Source organism: Helianthus annuus, chromosome 6 (assembly GCF_002127325.2).
Source record: "Helianthus annuus cultivar XRQ/B chromosome 6, HanXRQr2.0-SUNRISE, whole genome shotgun sequence".
Classification (NCBI taxonomy): domain Eukaryota; kingdom Viridiplantae; phylum Streptophyta; class Magnoliopsida; order Asterales; family Asteraceae; genus Helianthus; species Helianthus annuus.
Genome location: NC_035438.2, coordinates 27,038,599 through 27,052,522, shown reverse-complemented (window position 1 = coordinate 27,052,522; position 13,924 = coordinate 27,038,599). Strand labels below are relative to the sequence as shown.

Sequence of the window (13,924 nt, the reverse complement as noted above, 5' to 3'; positions counted from 1 at the left end):
CAAGTGCGATACTTAATAATCCAATGGATTCACAACGAATGACAGAGCATAGTCCGAATTCGAACAGCACTCAAACATTCAAGTTGAAATCACAATGAATATCAAAGTACAAGCTCAATTTGAGCAGCACTCGGACAATTGTTGGATAGTTATAATCGATCGGATGTTGAATCGTAATAGCGGTCGAGTTATTACCCTGATTGCGGCAGCACCTCGTGATTCGTGTGTGTGTTTAATTGTAGTGTAACAGCTATAACTCGACGTACAGACGGAATCTGTGCGACGTTTGAACAACAGAAGCTAAGTGCCAATGTTGGCTATTTATAGTGATTTTTGAGACTCGCTTACGGACCGTATGCCTAACCCCCTTACGGTTCGTAAGCTAAGCAGTCTAATTCATAGGCTGCCTAGCTCGGGTATAGCTTAGGTGACTCAAAAATCCAGCCAATCAGAACATAGCTACGTTTTATTTTAGATAATTATCAACTAGGGTTTGCCCCCCTCGAGTTTTAGGGGCCCTGATCCTGATTCCGATTGTTCTGAAAATGTTAGGGCTAGTGCAGAATTAATTGGGTGTCTCAATTAAGGTTTTCTTATTGACTAATTATCGTCCTAATTATTGATTTTAGTGGCAGTTGTTACACCCTAATACTCAGGATCCTCTTGAATTTGAGAGAGGGCCAGATTTCAAGAATGATATGCAAGTGAAAAGAAGAAATATTTGCCTATTTACATATTTTGGAGGGCTCATGGATGATCAACAAGTGTTGGGGGAGGATAACCAGATCATAACAAGTGTAATACCATCTTTAAAAACAGTTGGCACCCCCTAGAGTTGAGATAAGAGCACATGGGTTTGATTATGAATGGAATACAGCAAGAAACAAATAAAAAAATAATGAAAGCTACAGATCCAGTCGCTGGCGGCCCGCGTAGGCCTCAGGCCTGGCTTATGCGGCCCGCGTCCGAGGTGGCCCAGCTCAAAAGTTTGCTGAAATGTTGCTTTCAGTCCCTGTCTTCATTTTCTCGCAACAGGAATACAGCAGATGCTGTTTCGCTGCTGCTGTTGGGCCTGGTGGTCCGCTTAATACCAGCCCAGTGGGCTTTTGCAGCCGGTGAGGTTTTTTGACCCAACTTAAATGTTCAGAACAATTGCCGATTTGGTCCTTCAATTACTCTTGTTATTTTAGTTAGTAGCGATGATCAAGTGTTTTAGCGAACCGACGATAAAAAAAATGATTGCTCTGCTGTTATGCAGCCTGTTATCCCATGAAGGCATAAAGGCAGGCTCGGTCTGTCACCAGTTTCATATCTTGTCAAGAACAGCTCCTCACCTCCTTTAAGCTTATGTAATATTAATATTGATACTTTTGGCGCGTCATTTCTAAAACCCTATCATATGTTAATACAAGGTTCGAAACCTCTAACGGTCAACCTTAGGCGCATTTGGTAGCACGACCAGGCATAGCGGAGTTTCCGGTTTAATCAAAAGGTCACTCTAAAGCGTAGTTTCGCAAGTCGTCGCTTTTAGTCCCTTAATCGCACAAAGTAGCGCGAAATGACGTTTAATGATATCCAAGCCTTCCGTGGCCCATAATGGGTATTCCCGAGCATATACTTAAATATTACTACGCTCCCGTTCGCTTAAATGGTCACCAAAAGGCGTAGAATAAAATAAATACCCACTAACTAATAGTTAGGGCCACTAACCCATTAACCCCACTAACTTAATCTTGCTAAACACTTCAACATAAAAAACACATGACTAATTAAAAATACCTGACCCATTAAAAACAAACTGCTACCGACCCGACTTGACCCGTCAAGATTAATCCAACATACTTAACCAAAAAAATCTAACTGGGTTTAGCCTAAAGGACATAACGTGCAAGATTTTGAAACATTAAGGACAAAATTCGTCAAATTTAAAGGTAAAGGACACTACCTGCAATTTGGTACAAACATAAAGGACAAAACTTGTAATTTACTCTTTATATTATGTTATGTTTATGGGTCTAACACTGTTATTATTATTATCATTAGCGTTATCATTATCATTATCATTATTATTATTATGACGATATGGGCTGAACTTTCTTAACAAGCCCAAGTGTGTCGTCGATGTGTAAGCAACGCATCATCATCATCATTATTATTTTTATTATTATTATTATTATTATTATTATTATTATTATTATGATGTTATGTTACACGTCTAACACTAAAATTTATATTATGTATAATCGTCGAGTCATTAGGTTGAAACACTATGTCGTTTCCTGGAACGGTTGTGTAACCAACGCGACATTTCGGTTTTTATATTTATGTATGTATGTCGACGATGAAGAACAGATCATCATTGATCAAACTTTTTTGCTTTTACATTGTTTCAATTGTTACTTCCAATTACATTCAATCTTGTTATTGTTTCGTTAATTTGTATTTCGTTTCTCATCTCCAAAGTATGAAGCCCACTGGTCGTCCAATTAACATGGTATCAAAGCCAAAGGGCTCTCTTCAAATCGTTGTTCCTGGGGTTTTGACAACATGAGAAAGATCTCATCGGTTAGGAGACTCTCTTCTACATTGTCCAGTCTTTTGTTGAAGGAGGATGCTTCTAGGGCTTATATTCAGAGATATTGGAAACGTAAGGTAGTGAAAAGAATCATCGATAGGGCGAAGTTTCATAGTCATTGACCAAGGAACGAGGGACTCAAGGTATTCTTTGATAAACGCAATGGCCGGAATGCATATTATACAATATGCACTGATATGGAACGAGGGACTCAGGGTACTCTTTCAAATGTTTGTTGTTATTGCTGCAATTTGTATGGTCATTACCCATACGCGTGTCTAAGTAAGTTGATTGAGTAAAGTGCAATTTAGGGCGGTGGTGGTGGGTGATGGTGGTGAGGATGATGATGGTGGTGGGTGTTTGTAATTATAATGAAACCATAGGGACACATACTTCAAGATAAAAAAGATAGTTTGATATTTTCACAACCTTTTTAAATGAATTTTAACGTTCAATAGACAACAGAGTTGCAAAGTCTTACATTTTGTAAGCAGAAGGGCGCAAGCAACAGAAAAAAAAGTTTGAGGGTGACAACCTGCTCCCACCACTAAATCAATGGGAAGCAAAGTACACTTTACTCTACATTAAAATTTACTCTTTTTGTCCACCACAAGATATAAACGCTCACCATATTCCAACATCTTAATACCACTAGTTCAAATCTCTTTTGTCAAAAACTCTTTTAGTTACTTGGTCATAGATATATTTGTTTGGAGTGGTAAATTCAAGCTATGGTAATCTCATACAAGTGCAAAGATTTAATATTTATCAATTGAAGAAACTGGACCAATTGAAAGGTTGTTGAATCATGAATGTTCAACAATTTTCTATACCAACTAGAAAAAGTCTGTTGGGCTGGTCTGCTATATTTTTGGGCTCTCTATAAACACACTAATTGGGCCAGTAAAGCCCAAATAATACGGCCCATTTCATCAAATCTCATCTTCATCTTCCCCAAAATTCAACAACCAAAGCGGGAAACCAAAACTTTTTGAACAACCTAATCTCTTCTCACACACACACACACACACACAGTTCCCAACTTCTCATCTCTTTCTTTTCGTCTTTCTTCATCTGGATTTGACTTTCTTGAGTCAACGAACTACATTCGATCTAGGGTTTTCTTCAATTTCAAAATTTCAAGAATTAGGGTTTTCTTCAATTTTTAAAATTTCGTAATGGACAGTCATATCACGACCAAATGACCACCAACGATAAAGAAGCCACCACTTCCGACGCCGGCGGCGGCAAGTTCCACACCGTACAGGCCCACCGTGATCTGCAATCGAATTGGGAAGTGGATCTTGCCAATAATCTTCAAGAATATTTGCTCAAGATTTGTTCCGGTGAGATTACCGGTGGTCAAGATGATGGTCAACTGTCGGTAAATTTTGCTGAAGGTTCGTAAATTGTAACTGTAGAAGTTATCAAAATTAAATATTTTTTTAGGGTTTTTGTTTTTGACACTTGTTTGTTTGAATTTTAGCTGCTTTGCTGCTTCAAGGGTCAGTTCAAGTGTATAGTAAGAAGGTTGAGTATTTGTATTCTTTGGTGTTACATGCTTTGGAGTTTGTCTCTCAACAACAAAGGTAGTTTTTTTTTTTTTTTTTTTTTTTTTTTTTTTTTTTTTTTGTGCTAGCCCTTTTTATGATTTATCAAAATGTATAAAGATATGAAGGGGTTTGTTTTGTAATCTTTTTTGATAAAGATGCTGACTTCACATTGCTAGTATGCTCTTTAAGCTTCGTGTTCGGTTAAAAATTTTGAAGATTTAATGATGCTCTTGTTATCGTTCGAATGTGTGTACTCAAAAGCATTTGAAACACATACGAATTGTCATGTTTTTTTAAAGACATGTTGTCTAGGACCAGAAGGGGTATAGGCATGGTTTGAGTTACATTATTCGCTATCGTGTATCCGTTGATGTACGTTGATGGGGTTTACTGAGGCATTGTAACGGAGTTTATTTGTCGTTTAGTTATTAATTGTTCAATAATCTTTTGACTTTTAAAAATGCTGACTTGTCGTTCGCTTAAATATTTTTTTGAATGTTTAATAATGTTCTTTTTATTGTTTAAATTGCGTACTTAAAGGCGTTTGAAACACAATATTGTGGTTTGATATTCGCATACATTTCCTTAATGGGATGAGCTATAGCTTCTTAGTTCTTAGATTTAACAAAATATTGATCAGAAAGTGGTGTTAAGAGTCTTTTCTGTATTAATTAGGTCGTGTTTTTTCTATTTACGTATGCTAACTTCTTTAAAGTAATTCATTTATGGAGAAAAAGATGAATAATGGTGAGTATATGCATAAAAATGTAATTATTATTTGTTGATGCATTTTGTGCACATAGATATACAGTCACCTTCTGATAAGTTATATGTAAATGTAATCAGTCAGCTACATGATCAACCAGAGAATTCAACAGGCCAAGAAGAGGAGCAAAATGGCTCGGCTAAGGTTACCGCCGACGAATCAGACGATTCGTTTTGGTGTTTAGATGATATTCCAGGTAGCCTAAAATTCCATCACTTAGTTAACGATTGATTTAACGTATTCTGTTGCTAAATATCTTCTTATTACCAGTTGATCCGAAAAACTCATTGGATAAGTCAAATGACAACAGTACCACCGTAAACGCCTTTGTAAAACCCCCTGCAAATTTAGTTGTTCTTGAGGGTGATTGCTTAGACGTTAGCGGAGAAAGCGGGGAGTTAGAGTCTTATCTGGTATGTAAAACTATTTACCGGATAAATACCTAAATATTGAACTAAACTCATCTTTCATTTTAGAGTAAAGTGCCGTTTTCGTCTCTGAGGTTTGGCCACTTTTGTGACTTTCGTCCCAAGGTTTGTTTTTCCGCATCTGGATCCAAAAGGTTCGAAATCTTGCCATTTTCATCCAGCTCGTTAACTCCATTTATTTTTGTTATTTCAGGGGTATTTTTGTCTTTTTTGTTACCTTAAAGGGCAATTCGGTCTTTTTCATTTTGTGTACAAGCATTTAGCTTAATGTACAAGTTTTCAAACTACCCTTACTAAAAAACAAAAAACAAGTTAAAAGACAAAAATACCCCCGACTTAACAGAGAAAAATGGATGGAGTTCACAAGCCGGATGGAAATGGCAAAATTTCAAACCTTTTGGATCCAGATGCGGAAAAAATAAACCTTTGGACGAAAGTTGCAAAACTGACCAAACCTCAGGGACGAAAATGGTATTTTACTCTTCATTTTATTAAAGGTTATTTATTTCCGCAGTTAGCAACAAGTGATCTCTACAGGGATTTTATTCTCCTAGACGCAAGTGATGCAGTGGCAGTTAATAAATATTTGGGCTGCAATGTTAACGATACAATTAGCAAAAGTAAAAGTGGTTTTAAAGGAGGAAGTAATTCGGTCGGCTCTAAATCCCGCAAGTCATTTATGTCGCCTTCAAATCGTTCCGGTGGTTCCAGGCATAAACTATCTGCTGGAAAGACACAAAACCATGATCCAATTCAATCTCCGTTTGCTGATAACCACTTTGAAACTAATGGCAATGATACAAAGTCACATCCTCCCGGTTGTGATGTTAACATGGACCATGATTTTGACATGGATGATGGGTTTTCACAGCCTGGCCCATTTGATGATGATTCCGACGATGATGATGATGATCCGTGGAAACCTTTAAATCCGCATGAACCGGGAAAATTGAAAGTCAAACCATTCAAAAAAGGTTGCTTAAATATTTTCTTTGCTTGAATTTTTTTCATTAATTATGCTATTAGCTAGAGGTTCACAGGTCACACACTATCGGGTTGTGTGGTGGCGAATGGGTCAATTTAATCAAATGTATAAGGAGTCGGATTAAGTTGAATCATACCGTGTTTTGTTTTAGAATTTGAATCTTTTAATAATTAATAGAGTTAATTGCCCGGATGGTCCCTGTGGTTTTATGTTTTTTCACGTTTAGTCCCCACCTTTTGAAAATAGCAGGTATGCTCCCTATGGTTTATCATTTTGTTACTCGGATAGTCCCCTGACATTTACTCAGGTCTCAGGGGACTATCCGAGTAACAAAATGACAAACCATAGGGAGCATACCTGCTATTTCCAAACTAACTGACATCTAGTTAGGGGACTATCCGAATAACAAAATAACAAACCATAGGGAGCATACCTGCTATTTTCAAAAGGTGGGGACTAAACGTGAAAAAATGTGAAACCACAGGGACCATCCGGGCAATTAACTCTAATTAATAGTTTCAAATTCAATTACAAAAATATATCATTTTAGTGATAATCAATTGATTTAATTACAACTTCTCAAGAGGTTTTAAGCTGCAAATATACATTGTATTTTCATTTAAGGTATCTTTTATTTGACCCGTTAGAGATAAAACATAAGTTGATAATATTAGCTTAGTTGATATCTAATTACTTGGTTTACTTTAATCAGTCAAAGCATACAGAAAAAATTGGCCAAAACCGAGCACCAAAGTTTCTATAACAGAAGAATTTCCGCTTGCAAAGCTGCACGGTCCTATAAGTGCAGATGTCCATGAAATATGGGAGGCGAATAACCATATCAACGAAAAAGATCAAGAAATGAAATCTCCCCCTTTATATGAAAAGGTGTGTTTCTTGATTTTAAAATCATTCACTTTTTGTTTGGTTGTGATGTAACTGAAGTTTGTTTTGTAGCTTCGACGATCGCTTGTTCTAGGAGATTTAGAAAACAGTGGTGTGTTTAATGATTCTAAAGATGGCGAAGATGATGAGTTTGATAGCGGGGCCCCTGATTTTATGGCGGATGATTATGACATGCCGAACATGAATGAAGACCATTTTGGCCCGGAAAAGGTTAGCTTGTGTCGGTTTTATTATATATTGTAAGACGTTAGGTTAGCCGTTAAAAAAATTAATGGTTATAACCTTGCAGCACGTGGATGAAGCCACTCAGTTTGAGATGAAGGACCCGATTGAGCATGAAGACCCAAATTCTCATGTGAATCTTGAAGATTTGTGTCGGTCTCATCTGGTGAGGTTTTTTTTTTTGCATCATATGTTTTCTTGAAACACGTTAGTTTACGTTATCTTAAGCACCTTTGACCAATTGACCTAGCTAGAAGATGTGTGTCTGTGTGTGTATACACACACGGGATGGATAATAAGAAAATCTTGTTGAGTTCAAAAAACCAAGAAATTCCATCATCTAATCTAGTCTATGGTGGATATTAAATCATATTTACTTTTTAAATAAAAAAAGTAACCATGTACAAAAAGTGTTTTTCAGAACCTGGAGGAACCTGTAACACGTCTGAAAAAAAGTGTAACCGATTCTATGATTGTTACACAAATTATCTTCCTACTAAAAATGTAACATTTTTTTTTCATGCACTGCAAATAAAAAACTTCGTAAATTCTAAGTTTTAAAATCTGTACCCTTCGTAATTTCTAAAAAACTGAAATCAAAACCCACAAAAGGGTGTAACAGGTGAAGTCCAAAAAATGTAACAGTTGAAATTGTAACATGTTCTCTCTCCTCTCTCTTCCGACACAAAAGTGTAACTGTGTAAGACAAGTTGTAAGACTATGTGGTGTGGAGGAGCCCTGTTCTCAAAGGATGGTCCTCCACGTCACCCGCCACGTCACCACGCAAGGAGGATTGTTCTCCAAGGGTGAACCAAGGGTGTGGAGGATGGCCCTTCCTCCTTTATTTTTTTGTTTTTTATTTTTATAAAAATTCAACATTTTTTTAAACATTACTTAACTTATAAAATAAAATATTAAATAACTTGAAAAAACATTACATAACTTAAAAAAATTACATATAAAAATGATAAAGTTACTTAACATGTATGTAATCATAAAAGTACATATAATATAAAATTATCCAAAATATAAAAATATATAAATAAAAAGATTGTTTATTAGGAGTTCTGCGGGTTCTGTAAATATTTAGGGTTCTAAAATGATCTTCACACACTATATATATACATATATATATATATAGGGGAAGGTTAACATACAATATTCCTTAACGTGTGATGCGTACGATATTAAATCATGCATGTTATAAAAATCAAACCCTAATCACTCATGAACAAAAACACATGATCATGCATAAACAGAATCAGAATCACGCATGTTATAAATTTTCTATCGTACGTTAAGGAATATTGTATTGTACACTTTCACTATATATATGTATATCAATGAGTCAGTTTGTGTAAGTTATGATCTCATACTGGTCAATGCCAACGGTTGATCCCTGAGTGACTAATATACATGCCTATCAAAATTCAGGATTCTCTTCTTATTGCCGAGACCGAGAAGCAGACTGCATTGGCAGCTAGAGTTTCAACATGGAAACAGAGAATTGAGAAAAACATGGATGAACAAGTGGGTTAATAATTTATTGTCTTTTGTTTTTAATATCACATACCAGAACTTAACGATAACATCAAACTTATTGCGTTTATTTACTGTTTTGTATAAATGAATTCATCATATAACAGGATGCACGACCACCGTTTGACATTCATGAATATGGTCAACGGGCTCTAGACAAGCTTTCACTCGAATCAGATGTCGGAAACTCCTTAGCTTTCACAGATGTCGTTAGAGGTCAAGAAAAACATGACGTAGCTCGCACGTTTTCTGCACTTCTACAGCTGGTATGCTTATAATTTTCAAAACTTCACTTTTTTTTTAAACATTTTCTGTTAATAATAGTGTCTTGTTGTGATTATTATAACTATCAGGTGAATAATGGAAATGTTGAACTGATTAAAGGCGGGACCCCTGGTGAACTTGTTTGTTATACTGCTGAAAACCCGTTTCACGTTCGTCTTCTTAGCAATAAAAAGAGAGAAGTGCAGATTAAATCGGCGAATAAGAGACCAAAGGCTCAATTGAAAAGAGAAAAAGAGAACCATGGGCTAGCCACTGGTTCGCCATCATCTTCACAGATGTCTGTAAAGATAGGAAATGTCGTTGGAGTTAGGTGCACCCCGGAAAGTAAGAGGAGACGCAGGTCAAGAATGGTTGACCCTGATGGCTTGAATTCTGCAGGGTGACGTTGCTATTAGTTGGAACACTTTGTATTGATTCTGTTCAACATTGTGTATGACAACAGTTAGGCTTGTAACAAGTATTTTCAATTTATTTAGATTTCTTCTCTATTGTAAACATATTTAGTTGTAACTTAATAACTTATTGAAACTTTTATCCTCCGTACCTGAGCAAATATAATAGATTTTCAAAGGGTTTGTGTAAACATGTTTTTTTTTTTGGTAAAAAAGAAAAAAAATAATGTTTATTTTGAAAAATCTCAACTTCCAATATCTTATAGCCCAATATCTTTCATGTAGATGAAACAGAATGATGTGAGATCCGTCTAAGATGTCACAAGCAATCCAATAGAGACTGTGTTTTTGAGGTTTGCCATACCATCTAAACAAGGAAAAAATTACAAGTTTTGTCCTTTATCTATATACCACTTTTCAGACGGTATCTTTTTTAACGAATGTTAACAGGCGGTGTCATTTACTAGGTATTTTGTTGCAAGTTTAGTCCTTTACACCCAACCCAGTTAAGCCCTGTTAATTGTAAGGTGTAAAGGACTAAACTTGCAACAAAATACCTAGGTAAAGGACTAAACTTGTAATAAAATACCTAGTAAAGGACATCGCCTGTCAACAATTAACAGGGGTTTTTAATTGTGTTGGGTGTAAAGGACTAAACTTTGTAAGGCCCTAGTTCGTATTTGACAAAAAGTCGCAGCGGAAATACGTACCAAAAAATTTCTTTCATTATAAACGTTTTGACTTACTTGAAAGTTAATTTTAAAATATTTTTTTTACAACATATGCATTCTTCGTACTCATTTAATAAAATAAAAGCATAACTTATGTTTATCAAATTACATACTCAAGCATTCCCGTACAATCTATCTTGTGACTCGGTCTTTGATCGCTACTCCTCGTGATGATAATCTGTGATTCGTACAACCTGCACTCACCACATAAATTCGCAACATTAGCATACATTATATACAAACAAGATTCTCAATCATGTAGTCTCGTTACGTTCTATCCACATATACTTTCCATCCCGTTATCTTTCTAGATTTAATCATTCCATCCGGGTGTCTAATCCTTGGCAAAACTTCACTAATGTACCTGCATTACATTTCATTCTCGAGGCACACTGTTAATAACGCCAATACTTAAATGTATTGAAACCACGTATACAATACATACATAACTACGTACATACATACATACCTTTACTTGCATACATACGCATCTACTTACATACATACATGATTACGTCTTCACATACGTACTTACATACATACATAACTACATACATACCTACTCACATACATACATACAAGTCACATTCACTAATTTGTAAGTTGAGCCTTAACTACAAACATATCGACACAAATCAATGCGATTACAAACAAACATAACCGACTAACTTCCAACAAACATGATGAACATTCAGCAACACAATGAACATCCCATTAACACGATGAACATTCAGCAACATAATGAACATTCCATTAACACAATGAACATTCAGCAACAAAATGCACGTTCCATTAACACGATAAACATTCAGCAACATAATGCACATTCCATTAACACGATGAACATTCAGCAACATAATGAACATTCCATTAACACAATGAACATTCAGCAACAAAATGCACATTCCCTTAACACGATGAACATTCAGCAACATAATGCACATTCCATTAACACGATGAACATTCAGCAACATAATGAACATTCCATTAACACAATGAACATTCAGCAACAAAATGCACATTCCATTAACACGATAAACATTCAGCAACATAATGCACATTCCATTAACACGATGAACATTCAGCAACATAATGAACATTCCATTAACACAATGAACATTCAGCAACAAAATGCACATTCCATTAACACAATGAACATTCAGCAACAAAATGCACATTCCATCAACACGATGAACATTCAGCAACATAATGCACATTCCATTAACACGATGAACATTCAACAACATAATGAACATTCCATTAACACAATGAACATTGAGCAACAAAATGCACATTCCATTAACACGATGAAGATTCAACAACATAATGCACATTCCATTAACACGATGAACATTCAGCAACAAAATGAACATTCCATTAACACAGTGAACATACAGCAACAAAATGCACATTCCATTAACACAATGAACATTCAGCAACAAAATGCACATTCCCTTAACACGATGAACATTCAGCAACATAATGCACATTCCATTAACACAATGAACATTCAGCAACATAATGCACATTCCATTAACACGATGAAATTATCATCTTAATTTACATAAAGGATAGACGAAGTTCATATGAACTTACTTTGGTACTTACCCTTACCCGTAAATTCTTACTTGGTTTCCCTATATACAACATACCAAACTTCATTTATAAATAAGAAGTGATTTCGGGAATCACTTACCTCGAGTGCCCATTTCGTACATGCTTCCTCATATTCTTTCCGTTAGCCTTCCATGCTTTCCCCCATCTTGACATGATCCTATACTTTCATGTCATCATGGTTACCACTTCATTAGTATAAATGCACATTCTAATATTGCATTCATTTCACATTCATATCCTACATTAAACTTTACTCGTCAAATTCCAACAACACAAAGTATAAGCTAGAAGTCGCATCTTTTCATTCCACATAATTCTTCATGTCGTCACAAATAGCACATATTGATATAGCATGTACTTAATGATTTCTCTAACATAACACTTGTGACAAAAGCCTTATTACATTATTTATGCACAGTTGACTTTCAGAAAGTCAATTGTCTATCTTATGAATTATCAATCTAATCTCATACATCCACATTATTATAGTCGATTATACTACGGACATCATATACATTCCCTACTCACATAGTAAAACACACATACAACCACAAGATCATATACGCACACAACTTAAACAATTCCTTCCTTACTAGTCTTCTCATAATTCCACAACTAACAACATCATTCAAGATTAACTAATTTAACACTATCCTTGAATCCGACATTATCCTTACTAGAAATCCACATACCATACATATCAGAATACATCAATATTAAGCAAGAATTTAGACATAGATGATTTACCCATGTCATCATCTTCACCATAACAAACGGGTTTCACCATTAAACATCAAATTAACCTAAACTATGCATAATCTATGTTCTATTTGATGATTCTAACACACACCCGTTCTCAATTTCATACAAATTCGCAATTTACATCCCACTTCGTGAAGGATCACCAATCTAACTTTTAAGACATACCTTACGATCCCCTTGTGAAGGTGATCATTAATCAATGCTCGGTTATGAATTTGAGCTTCGTTTAGCCTTCCAATTTGATGGATTAGATGAAGTTAGGGTTTTGGCTTCATGAGAGCTCCTGCTCCCTCTAGAACACACAAGATTTGTGTGTTTGTGTGTGTTTTTTATATATTAAATTCAACTTTTACTTTGCCCCACTTTAGTCCCTCAAGTTTGCCACTAAATAATATTGGCACAACTATCATCCTTTAATTGCTTTTTACTACATTCCTAACTAGGTTAAATAGCCTAGTTGTTTATTTCATGATATACCATATCAGAACATTTACCGAATATAAACATTCGGGTTTTGGGGTGTTACAAATCTACCCCCCTTAAATAAGGTTTCGTCCCCGAAACCTTTCTCACTTCCATTTACATATACACATATCTATGTTTGACTTTATGATCACATCATAATTATAAGTAATCAGTAATCATCGTATCTCATTTCGTAATTATTTATACGATTGACTTCTTCCTAACAAGTCTATACTTTCCATGCCATATTTCCACGTAACCTTCTCATTTCCTTGACCGTTTAGTAACAGTTCAATGTACATATTCATTCAAACTTATAATAATACTTACTTTCATATGATTCATTTATAACAATTCTAATACCTTCATCTCATCCTTTAGGATCATATTCTATTCTTATATTACATAATATTTGATTTTGTTTCGTTATCACAACGAAGTTACTATTTTATAGTCATGCATCCGTGCTTGACTCCAAAGTTAACATCATTATTCATTTTCTATAGTTATCTGTGCTATACATACTCTTACGTTACCTTCAATTTACCTTATTCATTCTACGTTACTATTCCTCTCGTTTCATACATTATTTAATTTGCATAATCCCACGTGCCACGCAAATTCATTATACGAGAGTTTAACCAATTCTCGAAGTTTTCACTTAAAACCTTTGAGATTCATTCCTTAATGACATAGTT

General features: G+C 35.3%; 1 protein-coding gene and 1 long non-coding RNA gene across 3 annotated transcripts; one reads left to right on the top strand and one right to left on the bottom strand.

Annotated features, from left to right (window-relative positions):
* Positions 1-3,546: 3,546 nt before the first annotated feature.
* On the top strand, positions 3,547-9,798 carry LOC110865070 (condensin-2 complex subunit H2). Its single transcript, XM_022114270.2, has 11 exons — positions 3,547-3,975; positions 4,062-4,164; positions 4,975-5,090; positions 5,165-5,307; positions 5,837-6,296; positions 7,020-7,195; positions 7,265-7,423; positions 7,503-7,601; positions 8,870-8,965; positions 9,082-9,240; positions 9,328-9,798. The coding sequence occupies exons 1-11, from the start codon at positions 3,777-3,779 to the stop codon at positions 9,640-9,642; spliced, it is 2,025 nt and encodes a 674-aa protein (XP_021969962.1). The 5' UTR covers positions 3,547-3,776; the 3' UTR covers positions 9,643-9,798.
* Positions 9,799-10,534: 736 nt separating this feature from the next.
* Positions 10,535-13,040, bottom strand: LOC110863880. 2 transcript variants are annotated; one of them, XR_002549441.1, is made up of 4 exons: positions 12,927-13,040; positions 12,079-12,156; positions 10,654-10,746; positions 10,535-10,576 (listed from the first exon to the last, which is right to left on the bottom strand). It is a non-coding gene; the product is annotated as an uncharacterized LOC110863880 (long non-coding RNA). The 2 variants fall into 2 exon arrangements; XR_002549440.1 differs by lacking the exon at positions 10,535-10,576 and having other exon boundaries at positions 10,599-10,746.
* Positions 13,041-13,924: the final 884 nt, after the last annotated feature.

What these genes read in the sequence shown, in the direction of transcription:
- LOC110865070 (XM_022114270.2), top strand. Translation starts at nt 3,777, where the DNA reads ATGACCACCAACGATAAAGAAGCCACCACTTCCGACGCCGGCGGCGGC. An exon ending in TTTGTCTCTCAACAACAAAG is followed by an intron (nt 4,165 to 4,974) that starts GTAGTTTTTTTT and finishes AAATGTAATCAG; the next exon opens with TCAGCTACATGATCAACCAG. An exon ending in AGTCAAACCATTCAAAAAAG is followed by an intron (nt 6,297 to 7,019) that starts GTTGCTTAAATA and finishes TACTTTAATCAG; the next exon opens with TCAAAGCATACAGAAAAAAT.